Source organism: Schistocerca piceifrons, chromosome 3, assembly GCF_021461385.2.
Source record: "Schistocerca piceifrons isolate TAMUIC-IGC-003096 chromosome 3, iqSchPice1.1, whole genome shotgun sequence".
In the NCBI taxonomy this organism is placed as follows: domain Eukaryota; kingdom Metazoa; phylum Arthropoda; class Insecta; order Orthoptera; family Acrididae; genus Schistocerca; species Schistocerca piceifrons.
The window spans coordinates 803343928-803358919 of record NC_060140.1 but is presented as its reverse complement, the minus strand read 5'-3'; the positions used below and the strand labels follow the sequence as shown (position 1 = coordinate 803358919).

General features: G+C 39.5%; 1 protein-coding gene across 1 annotated transcript in view; it reads right to left on the bottom strand.

The window, feature by feature from the left end:
* The window catches only part of LOC124788872 (ATP-dependent DNA helicase 2 subunit 1), a 144587-nt gene that overhangs the window by 55606 nt on the left and 73989 nt on the right, over positions 1–14992 (bottom strand). The window contains exon 5 of the mRNA XM_047256154.1: positions 10105–10322. Coding sequence (XP_047112110.1) covers positions 10105–10322 — 218 coding nt within the window. The remainder of the gene's footprint in view (positions 1–10104; positions 10323–14992) is intronic.

Below are 14992 nucleotides of genomic sequence, written 5' to 3'. Positions count from 1 at the left end.
CCTCCCCTCTGCAGTATGGATGGCAGTTCTGATTCTACAGTTGTTGGTCCCTGGGGCGAGGTCACCGTTTCTCTTCCAAGTGATTCCTCTAGGGATCTTTCACTCCCTGAATGCAGTATCTACATCTACATCTACATCGATACTCCACAAACCACACTTAAATGCATGGCAGAGGGTTCATCAAACCACCTTCACAATAATTCTTTACTATTCCAGTCTCGAACAGCGAATGGAAAAAACAAACACCTATATCTTACCTGTATATCTAGATTCTGGTGCTGAAAAGCTTTGTTAGGTACATGTCAGGTTGCTGTGTTCATTGTAAAACTGCATGATGTAAGGTACTCCGGATAGATTGAAACTACCCTTATGCATCTTTGTTCCATTGAGTTAGCATCAATCATGGGAAGGCCTCATTGTACTAAAAGGGTGCGGCTTAGTGCTCGCTGTTCAGTTTGAAGTGCCGTGGCAAAACAAGTGCTGTATCATTGTGAGAGATACAGATGCAAGTGAGTAAGCTGGGACTTACCCCAGTTCCCTACTACTAGTGCCACGTTATCATAACATGCCTGTGCATAGCACACAAAGTATTGCGTCATAATCTAAGAGTCAAATTAAGAAAATAAATTGAAACAGCTTTTCCAAACTTTGTCAGTGTATCCTTCAGTATATTAATGTTAAAACTGTTAAATCTCACAATGATCAGATGAATAAGTTTTGTTAAATACATTATTTTGAGAAAAATTAAGTGGTGCTCAATAATGAAGCTAGAAAACAGAAAATTGTTCATAATGTTCAAATGTATGTCACAAGCAGAAGTTACAAGTCTCAACTAGATCGGTGCAGTATTTTGGTCAAAATCGGTGATTTACAGAGCAATGAAGGTGCTGTATGGTCAGCAGCACCTATCCGTTTCAATACTGTTACTTTCCATCCTGGATTTTCCATTGTTAAACTTCAGTTATACAAAAATTATGAAGATTGTAAATTGTTACACAACAGAGATATTAATTAATACAAATCCAAGACGGGGGCAATTTAGATGCTGCAAATTGTGCCTATGGCTGCTGATAGCAGATGTTCCTTTTGGCAGTCCACTGAGCCCATATACAAATACAGCCAGGAAGGCAGTGAAGAGACGCTTTGTACCAAGCTATAAATATGTCCACATCAGTCAAACACCAGCATACATTCTGCCTCAGATGACGTCAGAGCTAGGCACCTACCAAATGCATTTTCGATAAAAGTATGAAGTGAACTCACAAGGACTGCACTTTAATATTTTGTTTAAAAAGTATCATTGTAATCAAGTAAATATGCTGCCACCCATTAAAACCGCAACATCATGATGACGGCATGCAACAAATGCCAAATTGGCATGTGACAGCATTTGACAGCCATAGGACCGTGGTCTATCGTAACTGTGGTTTTACCGTTTATGATACTGCTGCTTGTGATGGCTGGGATCCAACGACCATCATGCGAATATGGAATCAATGGGTTTAGGAGGGCCAGCCTTAACATGATGCAGGATCTCAGAAGGCCAATGTTACTGTGCCCAAGAGAAAAGCCATTGTTTGCTCACCAGTACAGAATCATATAGTCAAGCAACACAGAGTCAGGAAATAAACTTCTTTAGACAAGTATACTTAAAGACTGTGTGATGACATTTGAAGCAACACACAATGTCAGCATAGTGACTATTGTGTGTGGCTTTCCTTGACAGTAGCACAGTGTGCACCAACAGTGGTGCAACCAACAACACTTGACAGAGGAATGGCACCACATAGTCTTTTAAGATGAGTCCTGGTTCCTTATACATCATCACGCTGGAGTTATTCATGTGTGGAGTCTCCAAAGAGAAGAAATGTTGCCACATTGCATTCACTATCATCATAATCTTATTTTTGATTCAAAAAGCAGGTAATTTAAGATAGCAAGCCTGATATGTTAAGACTGATGGCTTCGCCCTATCTTCGAGGTCTCCATGATGTTATCCTTCAAGAAGATAAGCAAGGCCGCATGTCGCTCTTGCTTTCTTGAACTACCTCGAAGCAGAGGGTATATGACTGTTTCCTTCTCCTGATTTTTCACCTACTTAAAAATTTTGGTCATGAGTTGCTGACAGACTAGCATGTCACCATTCCCCAGACACTGTGTAGATGAATTTTGACACAGATGTACCTGTAGCTGCCATCCGAGTTCAGATGAGTTAGAGTTATTGTTCTTGCTGGAAGTGGCAGGTCTGTGTACTAAATTTTGTACCTTATATACAACAAAATCACCAACATATATAGTAATGTATTCTCCTTATTGTACTATGTAAGCACAATAAGTAAAATTCAGTTATTTGCTATCGTTCTTGAAGCTGCACTGTTAATGGTCAGAAGTGTATTAAGTTACGAAAAGCAGATAAGCAGCAGCTAATCAGGGTAATGAGGACACAGAAGCTTTTCAAAGAAAAGCAGCTTTCTTTCAAACTGACTTGATTAATTTTAGATGACATAAGCATGAATAGCGCTATAGTGATTATTTGTTGTTGATGCAGTAGACAGATTAATATTCTGTGATATCTTTTCTTTTTTGTTAATGTATACCTCATTCCACATCTTTGGAGCTTCTACTTCTCAATGGGACCGACAGAAATGAAGTCTCAACAATACTCAGTCACCGTTTGTACTAAGTTATCTGTACACTCAATGCTAAATGATGATATTGAAATTTTACCAAATAATTATGAAAACTCACAGGAAGATGGAAAAAGTAAGGATAGTGAAAGTTAATGCCAAGCATTTTACGATAACTTAGTGGTGACTTGAAAATAAAGACCAAAAGACTACAAGAAATATGCCAATAACCTGTTGAGAACTCATGGAAAAGTGAGTTTATATACAAGGATATAAAGAAACACCACTTAGTGTACAAAAGTTTTACAGTGTTTGGAGGAGATAAAAATTAATCTTTTTTATGTGACCCATTAGAGGTCCATTATGGCTTTGAAGCTAGTGATGTTCAGAGACTCTGTTCAAACTGCCATGTGCTGATTATTGTTTTACAGATGTTACTGAAAATGTCATTGACTTATATTACTACACAACTGGCAACTGTATACTAAAAAGCAGTGCGACAAAATTATCCATTATAATCTGGGGACCCAAGAAAATTGGATTTCACATGTACACTGAAGATGTGTCAGAAATCCACTCAAAGAAAGTGTCATGAATTTTCTGCTGATGACAGGCAGGTAGCAACTGACATTCTGGAAAATGACATCATAGGATCAGAGGAAAATTTAAGTTATCAGGATTGTTGACATTATATAACCAAACATCCTGGGAAGATCAATGGTGAATTCAGGAGAAAGGGTACTGTGGTTTATCATCCACATCTACAGCTATACTCTGCAAAACACTGTGAGGTGCGTGGCAGAGGGTAAGTCCCACTGGAATCTATCAGTAAACTGCTTTACCCATGACTGAACCTATGTGATCACTCCATTTCATATCCCTATAAAGTGTTACAGCCAGGTATTTGTATTGCACGAGTTGGCCAATTCTAGAAGTGACTCATTGATATTATAGTCATAGAATACTACGTTTTTTCGTTTTGTGAAGTGCATTTCTGAACATTTAAAGCAAGCTGCCAATCTCTGCACCACTTTGAAATCTTATCAATATCTCACTGAATATTTATGCTGCTTCTTTCAGCTAGTACTTCACTATAGGTAACTGCATCATCTGCAAGAAGCCTATTTTAATATTAATACTGTCTGCAAGGTCATTAATATACAACATGAACAGCAAGGGTGCCAACACCCTTCCCTAGGGTACACCCAAAGTTACTTCTACATCTGACAATTACTCTCCATCCAAGATAACATGCTACACCCTCTCTAACAAAAAGTCTTCGGTCCAGTCACCGATTTCACTTGATACCCCATATGATTGTACTTTTGACAATACGTGTTGGTGTGATACTGAGTCAAATGCTTTTACAAAAACAAGAAATACAGCATTTACCTGATGGCCTTGATCCAAAGTGAGAAAAATGCATGTTGGGTTTCACATGATTGATGTTTTTGAAATCCATGCTGACTGGTACTGATGAGCCGATTCCTTTCATGACAACTCATTATGTTTGAGCTCAGAATATGTTCTAAGAATCTACAACAAATCAATGTCAAGGATATTGGACGGTAGTTTCGTGTATCACTTCCATTACCCTTCTTTTGGACACGTGTTGATCCGTGCGTGGCTCGTATTCCCACCATCATGTATTTTACACCCTATTTTTGAGTTACTTCCACCTCACTATGTTAATTTAAGTTACTGCTGTCACTGAGTTGCTGCTTTACCTGACTGTGAGCGGCATTAGCAGCACTTATCGATATATCCCCTCTCGTAGTATCTTTGCTCGACTGCTATTACTTCCCAGTCGTTGTCTGTCATAAGCCAGTGCGGGTCCCGAGTTCGGGCTGCCAGTCAGTTGGAACGCATCTGGAGCGCAGTCCGGACCTGCCAGTCGGGGAGTTGCAATGCGGCACTAATGCAGTTGGGTTGGAGAAGTGAGGCCGCGTCAACTTGGCTCGCCCGACCATTGCTGCCACGCATCACTTGAGCCAGGCCACGGTATTGGTGGTTTGTCAGTCGGTCGTCCTACTGGACGATGTGTTTTGGCTAGCCAATCGTTCATGAGTCGGCTGTGCGTGTGTGCATTGACTCCCAATTTGTCTTCGTGTGTGCTTAGTTCCTGTTGTGTGTCATTGAGGTCTTCGTGCAAGTGTTTGTCAGGTTGTGTGTGTAGTTGGCGTTATGTCCACTGACGATTATTTTACATGTTCTCGGTGTTCTGAGGGGAGTCGGTTGATTGCTGCGGACCAGGGAAGTTATCTCCATGTGGTGCAGTTGGCTGGGTCTGTAGGCAATCCCTGAGCAGTGTCAGAGCATGTGTGGAGCTGTCCAATCGCTACAAGCTTTGTGGTTCACCGACCCACGATGTCAAAGTTGAGTAGTGGTTTCAACTACCCAAGCCATGTCCGTTCATGTTCTGGTGGTTCATTTCGGTGGTTTGCTGTTGGGGAGGTTTTCCTGTGAGCAACACCAAGTGTTTCTATTGCTGAAATTTAGCCAGCACGCACTATAATTAACTATATTTGTTGACTACATTTCGAGTGCACCAGCGGAATTTTCTGTCTAGTGGCCGTTAGTGTTCTGGTTACCTTCCCTGGCCACTGATGTAAATTCATGCAGTGTTCTTTTTGGGCAAAGTTAACTATATTCCCGTATTTCAAATTCAAGTGTAGCAGCGGAATTTTCTGCCTTGTCGCTGTTAGTGTTTTGGTTACCTGCCCTGGCCACTAGCGTGATTTCAGGCAGTGTCCTTTCCTCACCTGTTGTCGCTGTCCAACATGGTGTGTAATTTTGACAGCTAATACATACTTCATTGTGGATTATCATGTGCATAACCTTTTGTGTTTGAGTTCTCGTGTACTGATTGATGCCAAGCAAGTCGTGTCGGTCAGTCCGTGCCATGGCTGTCCCCTGGTTGGGTTCCGACGGATCAAGTGTAGGTGGACTCACCACCTGTGTCACCTAAGTGAGCGAGAGCAGACCGACCTCCTTGGAGGCTTCTGAGTGCTGTTGTCTTTATTGTCTTTCCCATCTGTGTTTAATTATCTGTTTTCAGCTACTTAAAAATTTAAGGCTTATGGTTATATTTTTTTAAAAATTTTGGAAAATTTATTTTGGGCTTTCAGCCTTGCAACCTTATTTTTAAAATTATCTTTCAAGCTTAAACACTGTGCCCTTCTGCCTTTAAAAGATTATGGTAATACATTTTAAAATTTTGAAACTTAATTGTGGCCTTCAGGCATTTGCATTGCGCCTTGCATACGTTTGTTCTGTCTACTTTGCCTTGAGGCTTTCCACCTATTTGTGATATATGTTTTTTAATTATTTTATTTGCTATTTTGACTGCATTTGTATCTTGTTGATTTTTAAGATTTCTTGTTTGGAGGCCTTCTGCCGTGAAAGAGTTGCATTTGGTAAAGGTTTGGGTATGTGCCACTTTGGTTGTAAATGTGTTATTAAATTACAATAAATTACAATTAGAAGGTGAAACTGACCCCAACCTTATTTGGCCCTTTCCACAATCCTAGTTACCTGTTCTGCCCAGCGGGTTTAGAGGGCATTTCAGGTGTAACCTGTATTTTTTTCCAAGGACTAGGCATGGTTTTTGTTCAAGGGATCTACAATAGATTAGAGTTAGAAGAGGGCCTAACTCACCTGCAAAATCAGTATAGAATCTGACAGGTATTCCATCACACTCTGGAAGTTTGTTCATTTTTAATGATTTCAGCTGTTTCTCAACACCACTGACACTAATACTTACTTCATTCATCTTTTCAGTGGTACGGGTATTATGTTGGGGCAATTCTCCTAGGTTTCCCATTGTAAAGGAACATTTAAAAAGGGAGTTAAGCATTCAAATTTTTCTTTGCTACCTTCAATTTCAGTTCCTGTCTCATTAACTAGGGACTGGACACTAACTCTGGTGCCACGAACGGCCTTTACATATGACCAGAATGTCTTTGGGTTCTGTAAAAGGTCACTTGACAATTGATATTTGAGAAATGAAATGAAATGAGGAAACAAGACTTCATAAAAAATATGTTTCTGAATGCCCCTGAGATCAAAGAATGGACACACTGACATTCATTCCATGGATAGGCTGAGTCCTCATTCAGAAGCTTCAAGTTCTCAAATAAACCAAACAAAAGAAAAGCATAGGGATATCTACACAAAAGAATTCCTGGACGATGTTCCAAAAATGCCATCACACTACTGCAGGAAATGCCCCTCTAAGTTGTTCAGTGAGCACTATGTAAAATCCAAACAACAGCCTGATGGACTCTACAAAGAAAACTTCAATGTGGAGATTGTTCCACCCTAAACTGAACCACTTTTAACTTTAACAAGTGCAAAACGCGTTGCAGATAGAGAGCTGAGAACCTTAGTGGTGGCATATGGTGTGGCACAGAGAATGGAAGAAAACAAAGTTGGTTGTTTCTAACTTGACAATGTAGATTTTATAAAGCCATGACGCAGTGTGCTACTGGTTCTGAGACACTCAAGGAGAATTGGTTTCAACATAGCTTACCTCATGTGTCATTAACATCCTGTCCAGAAAGTTTATGGAAAATCCTCTTCAAGCTATTCTTTATTCTGAGGTTTGCACGTCTCAGGATAGAAAAGTGACAGTACCAAATGCTCTTCTATTATTAGCAATTGATACAATGGTGATAGAAGGGTATTGAATATGCCAAATTTTTCAAAAGTCATTTTTAGATGGAAAGTGACTCAGATCACTATTCAGATGGAATACGACTCAAAACATTATTCAATGGAGTGTACGCTTAGAGGACATAAAGGTACAATTCCTAATTAATATTCCTAGTTATTTATATTTGGTGTGACAAATGGCAGCTTGTTCCAAAATGTAAGTTAATGCAGGTAAGGAGGAGAAACAACCCTGTAATGTTCGAATACGGTATTTGTGGTGTGTTGTCTGACCCAGTCATGTCGGTGTCGTCTGACCCAGTCATGTCGATTAAGTATCTAGGTGTAATGTTGCAAAGAAAAATGAAATGCAATGACCACATAAGGTCAGTAGCAAGGAATGTGAAAGATACACTTCAGTTTATTGGGAGAATTTTAGGAAAGTTTAGCTTTCCTATAAAGGAAACTGTGTATAAAATACTAGTAAAATCCATTCCTGAGTACTGTTGGAGTGCTTGAAATCCCCACCAGATTGGATTTAAGGAAGACATCAAATCAATTCAGAGGCATGCTGCTAGATTTGTGCTGCTAGATTTGTTACTGATACATTTGATCAGCATGTGAATATTATAGATACGCTTCGTGAACTAAAATGGGAATCACTGGAGGGAAGATGATGTTCTTTTTGAGAAACAATACTGAGAAAATTTGGAGAATCAGCATTTGTGGCTGACTGTAGAATGAGTCTACCAATGTACACTTCAAGTAAGAACAAGATAAGAGAAATTAGGGCTCATATAGAGCCACATATGCAGTCATTTGTCCCTCACTCCTTGCAAGCAGAAAAGGGAAGGGAACAACTAGTAGTGGTACAGGGTACCCTCCACCATGCACCATTGGGTAATTTGTGGAGTATGAAGCCTATAACCTACATGACTTCTATTTAACTAACTATGGGGCAAAACATTTGTGGCTCTATGACTTACGTGAAAGAGCTTTAAAAACTTACTGTTATAGATCTGATATCGGTACAGTTTCATCTGGACGTTTTTAAGAACTAGGCTATAAATGTGTTCCGAATGAAGAATGGGAACAAATTCTCAGATGTCTTGAAATTATATACAGAAAAACCGATTATTAAGAAAGCCAAAGAGAATCATAAATATCAAGTTTAAGCTATTCTTTCTAAGGATTGTCAGAACTATTATGAAAGCACCCATTACAAATAGAGTTCACTAACTCAACAGTACCAGAGTCATGTCGGCTTTTGTCGTTGCTGTAGGAACTTGTTAGAACATGTCATCCCAGATTATCATCTTAAATAAGTGGTAAATAGTGTGTTTTATTTTTTTTTCCTTAAAAAGGGAAATGATGTAGCAACTCATATCAGAACAGTAATATGCAGTTTCTCTAAATCTAAACAATAAAAACAATGAATCTTTCCAAAATAATAATGTTACTTACATGTTGTTGTTGTGGTCTTCAGTACAGAGACCGGTTTGATGCAGCTCTCCACACTACTCTATCCTGTGCAAGCTTCATCATCTCCCAGTACTTACTGCAACCTACATCCTTCTGAATCTGTTTAGTGTATTCATCTCCTGGTCTCCCTCTACGATTTTTACCCTCCACACTGCCCTCCAATACTAAATTGGTGATCCCTTGATGCCTCAGAATATGCCCAACCAACTGATCCCTTCTTCTAGTCAAGATGTGCCACAAATTTCTCTTCTCTCCAATTATATTCAATACCTCCTCATTTGTTATGTGATCTACCCACCTAATCTTCAACATTCTTCTGTAGCACCACATTTCGAAAGCTTCTATTCCCTTCCTGTCTAAGCTATTTATTGTCCACATTTCACTTCCATACATGGCTACACTCCATACAAATACTTTCAGAAACGACTTCCTGACACTTAAATCTATACTTGATGTTAACAAATTTCTCTTCTTCAGAAACACTTTCCTTGCCATTGCCAGTCTTCATTTTATATCCCCTCTACTTTGACCATCATACTCACTCACAAATGAATAATGTGTAACACATTCACTACAAATACTGGGACAACACCATGTATATAATTAAACCTTCCAAAAAGTCTCTTCTGTATTTAATATTTAGATGTGATCTGAAATTGTGTTCTGCTGCATACACACTATTTTATCTTCTCTGATTATCTATACAATTTCAACAAATACACATTGGATAATGGAGTGTTAATTGTAGCAGTCTTTAGAAGCAACACTGCTACACGGAAATGACAAACCTTGGAAAAATGTAAATTAATAATGATGAGAAGGGAAAAAATGAATTTTGTAGTTTTCAAATAGACTGGTAGGTTTGCTCGACAAGCAAAATTCTAGAGGAGAGAAGACATCCTTTTCATAAACTACTACTGAGAAAGTTTAGAGAAATGGCATTTGTTACAGCCTGCAGAACGATACTGCTGCCACCAACATATATTTTGCTTAAGGACTGCAAAGACAAGATAAATCAGGGCTTGTGAAGAGGCATACAGGCTGTCATTTATCTCTCACTCCATTTGTGAGTGGGACATGAAAAGGAATGACTAGCTGTGTTACATGGCTCATTTTGCCACACACCATATGGAGATGTACAGAGCGAGATTCCCACTATTATGTCAGTGCTGATCAATATGGTGGCAAACTTTCAGTGCTTCACAGCCATGCTGAATGAGGGTTAAGTGTGAGGTGAGCGATTTTATATACTCATTAGTACAATGATGTACTTTTTACATTAGATTTACAACTGACATTACTCATGTATGGAATACTAGCAAGAAGTCCAAGTTAGTTAACTTACCTCATGAGATGAAAGAGGCGAACAGCAAATTCCAGATCATTTTCATCTTTTTGTGCTTCTGTCGCATCTTTAGGCTTCAGTTTGAATCGTAATGTTGCGTAGGCACGCATGGTATGACTCCTAATCATAGTACGATTTTTCAAATCAGAAAGAATTAGTTCTTTCTGCAAGAAACTCCATTCTACTCCAAATTCATCTGCATCTTTCTCATACAATGCCTACAAATAAAAAAGTAAAACTTAATAGTATATCCAAAATGCTCAAAGAATTCTCCTAAATGTGAAAGTGGTTTCAGTACATTTTAAGGTTTTGAAGGCAGGAAAGTTACATTTTTATATTCTGCTTTGATGAGGTTGTGCAGCTGCAATTCAATCTCAGATGAGGCAAGGATGAGGAAGAAAATCAGACATAGCCTTAGAGGAAACACAAATCAGGATGCCCAGATGAGGCTTATGAGCCCACTCCTCTTGAATATGAGTCCAATGTGTTAGCCACTGCACTACATCCTTCATTTCAGCTTTTGAGCACTATCAGAGTAGTTAAGAAAATATCAAACTAAGAGCTGACTATATTCAGTACACTGTTGCACACGAAGTGAGATACGAGCTATATTTGCTTTAATACCACATATACTATCAAAAGATTTGCACTACCATTTACAACAATATTAATTCACAAGAGCACAATAATTACAGTTCTGAAACTTAATAGTCCACTGGAAACAAAGAAGTCATGACCTATATCTACAAAACTTACAGTACTCGAGAATGAAGTATACTAAATTGCATTGAAGCTCCTATGACCTCTATTATCTTATTCTGTCTGTGCATATTTCACTACTGACATACTATTTTCATTCTAACGTACTGCTAGTTCCTTCCCAAGGGATCAAAATTGCCTGCAACATAATCAACAAAAATTCTCATTTCATCCAGCTATTTTTTTCCCTATTTTGATTCAAAGAGCCCTAAGCATCGAAAGCTATATTACAGCAACATATCTAAAAATTCTGCAACAATTGCACAAGCATAGTATGTTGTGGGAGTCAAACAATGAACTCTCATTAACCGAATTTTCCGTCAGTGCCTGGTAGAACATGATAACAGTATTAAATAGGAAACATTTTCTAATGTTCTGCAAAATTATATTTATTTGGTCACAAGCTGGCTTTTGGTTTCTTAGCCTTGAAAGAAACCGAAAGCCAGTTTGTGACCAAATTAAAAAAAATTGCAGAAATTAGGAAGTGTTCCTCATTTAGTATTAATGAACTGCATGTACCCCCTCCCCCTTTTTTTTAGTCAAGTGTTGAACTAACGCAATCACCATGACATTAGAAATATTTATTTTTCATATCTCAAAATTTTCATTCCTTCTCATGGCATGGAGTCCTAATTTTCACATTATCTTTAACATACCAACATTCACTCTTCTTCAGATATCTGGAATAAAACACACTCTTGCAATACTACACTCACCTTGCTTATTTTGGATTAATTCCTTGATTTGATTATTTTCTGTAATATCCAGCCAATTATATCTATTGTTGTTGGGAAGATTTGCCCAATGAAGTATCATTGATCACAGGCCAGGATTTGACCTGAGCCTTTTTAATTTCTGCCATAGTACGTAGACCACTTCTAAAAGTATTGCAAAAAAATGGTTCAAATGGCTCTGAGCACTATGGGACTTAACAGCCGTGGTCATCAGTCCCCTAGAACTTAGAACTACTTAAACCTAACTAACCTAAGGAAATCACACACATCCATGCCCGAGGCAGGATTCGAACCTGCGACCGTAGCAGTCGCGCGCTTCCGGACTGCGCGCCTAGAACCGCGAGACCACCGCGGCCGGCAAAGTATTGCATCTTGCCTACATTCGCTGTTAACATGACCTATGAGTGTGCCTATCACATAGCTGTGAGTTGTGCTGCACATGGTGTGGCACAGAAGTTAGCATCACTGACTGGGAAGCTGGAGTTTGTCAGTTCAAATCCAACGACCACCAGTTACATTGCCTGACAAAAAAAGTGAACGTCAAGAAGGAGAGGAAGAAACTAAATAAAACTTCACATGTTGACACGGTATTTCAGTAATTTCTCTGGTTGGATGCAAACACTGGTTTGGTTGGGAAGCTGTCAAAGCCGTTATATCCTTTACTGAGGCAAGCTAGCCCATAATGGTTGTAACTGATCCTAAATATCCTGGATACTGGCTCAGAAGGAGTTGGCACCTGGACTGGTCCCACATATGTCCTATCGTGGACAGAGCTGGTGATCTTGTTGGCCACAGGTGTACCTCAACATCATGCACATAGTTTACAGAGACATGTGCCACGTTTGGACAAACTGTGTCCTGCTGAAAAATGGCACCTCAATACTGTCACACGAGAAGTAACACACGAAGATGCAAGACGTCCATGATATACCATTGTCACATCAGTGTTCTGTGAATCACTACCAGTTATCACCTGAATTCATACCCAATGGCTTCCCACAGCATGAAGCCAGGATTAACTCTGCTGTGCCTCTCCAGAATATTGGAGGGCTGGGACCTCTCCCAAGGTCACATCAAACTCATTCTCAATGGTAACCTGTGATAGTGCAGAATTGCAACTCCCCGCTCAATACAATGTGACACCATTCATCAACAGTCTACATTTCCTTAACACATCATCACTCCAAACATAGCTGTTTGTGTTGTGATGTAAATGGAACTTACGCGTGGGACAGTAATTACCTAGTCTAGCTGCTGCTAGTCTCTGACCAAAAGCTTCGGGATGACGCAGAATGTCGTAGGGCGTTCATTACTTGTTCTTGGACGGCAGGCACAATATGGTGATCCTCCCATGTGGTGGTCAGATGTGGTTGAACAGAACTTTGACAACAAGTATACCTGCCCTTACATTCCAATGCAGTCCAATACTGTTCTGTCACATCCAAATGCTACACAATACAGGACACTGCAAGATTCGACCAGCTAGCCAAATAAAGACCCACAATGAGGCCCCTTTCTGGTCTGATAACACTGTCTCACACGAATACCCATCATATCCATGTCCTTCACAGTGATCATCAATATCCGATGCTGTTCACATCTTTATATAAATTACCAGACCTGGTAACAACACTAAACATGAACAACACTAATGCCCTCTGGATGCCCTACCAGTCATAGAGAATTGCAACTCTTAATCATTTATGTAACCACTGATGGTGTGTATGTGACAATGACATCAGAGTGTGACTTCAGGGTGCTTCACTTTTTTTGGCAGGCAGTGTATTTGTTATTTAGTACTTGCCATTTCTGTAATGCTCTCAAATTTTCTTACATTTATAATGTCTGCACTGAGGAAATTCAATGAAAAAAAGTCAAACGAAAATAGTATGACTGATTTCTGAATGTGGTCCCTATAGTACTTGCAGAAGACCACTATGACCTTGGCCTCTCTCATATGAAAGGTTGTAAGAGAAAAAATATAGTTTGCTAAGGTACCCAGAACTGTCGAACCAAGTAAGCGAGAGGTAGCAACCATGAACGTTGACCCCTTGCAGGATGTTACACAGAATGCTGAAGAAGAGGTGTATCAATCTTTAGCATCAATCTCTGCCACCAGTCGAATGTACCAGAAAGAACTGACTTGGCTAACTTGGACTTATGCCACAAGTGTTAAACAATAATCCAGTGTCCAGCCAACTCCTCTGCCAAGTGTTGTGAGGAACTGGCCTTTGGAGGAAGGAGGTTAACATGTTGGCATATTTTCACTGTCAACATCCCAGACATGTTGTACACTACTACAGAGAGAGAAGACGAGTGTTTGATGAACACTATGCCACCAGACATCAATCATTAAAACAGTTCTATTCACACCAGTCAACTGCACAAAATTATATTCAACCTGTAGAATGAGGTCCACCACCATGTCCTGGATGAGGTCACTCCACAACATGCTGTAGCCATTCTCTACAGCCAAAAAGATGTACCAGCCACTCACCTAGCGGGTGATTTTAGGAAATCTAAGCAACACAGCCATGGAGGTTAGCATCACAGGTGAAAGTCCTCCGTGGACAACAGCAAACAAAATATCAACCACTTGCTTAGCTGCCAAATTCAGGAAAACTAAATAAGGTGACTATCTACAGAAGAGAGACACCTTATTATTGACAGGCAAAATGTCTAGGTGCCAGTCAAATCAGGGGCTTCTTTTTCTGTAAAATCAAATGCTTATCGTTGCCAGCTAAAAACACCATTTTATGTGATAAAAAATCGATTATGCTGGAAGTCGCAAATAGGAAATACCTCTAGTCAACAGGAAGATCTATTGCAAGAATAGATAACAATGACATGACAAAGCTCTTTGAATTTGTCATTGTAACAAAATTTAGACATTATAATGTTTTCTGATGGAACTTCTTGCAAGCACCATAAGCAGTCACAGACTGCAGAAGATGAGAGCTCCAGATTGAAAAAGCTATTCCAATAAGTATACACGATAAAACTTTCTCTGGGAGGTTGTTTGGCGATGAAGACATTGTTATCTCGCCAACATCAACAGTGTGTGCCTCCATTTGTCAATTTAGATGCTCAGTTAAACTGTGATGCTTTTGTCGACTGCAGAAAGCTAAACAGGCTCACAAAAGAAATGTAAATAGCAGCAACAGTCATAAGCATTGCAGATGGTCAAGTCAAAATTTGGATCACTAACTATGGAGAGCAGCAACAACTCAACCCTAAAGGTACGGGAATAGTTGCTTGTAATCCCAGCACATCTATGGCCAGCTAGCCTGCAGTTCCTCAAAGATGCTCCAACATCTGGACACCCGGGTTTCACGACAGGTCAGATCTCTACCCAACCATTCTGGCACTATGTGAGCCACTGTAAGGAATTCCAG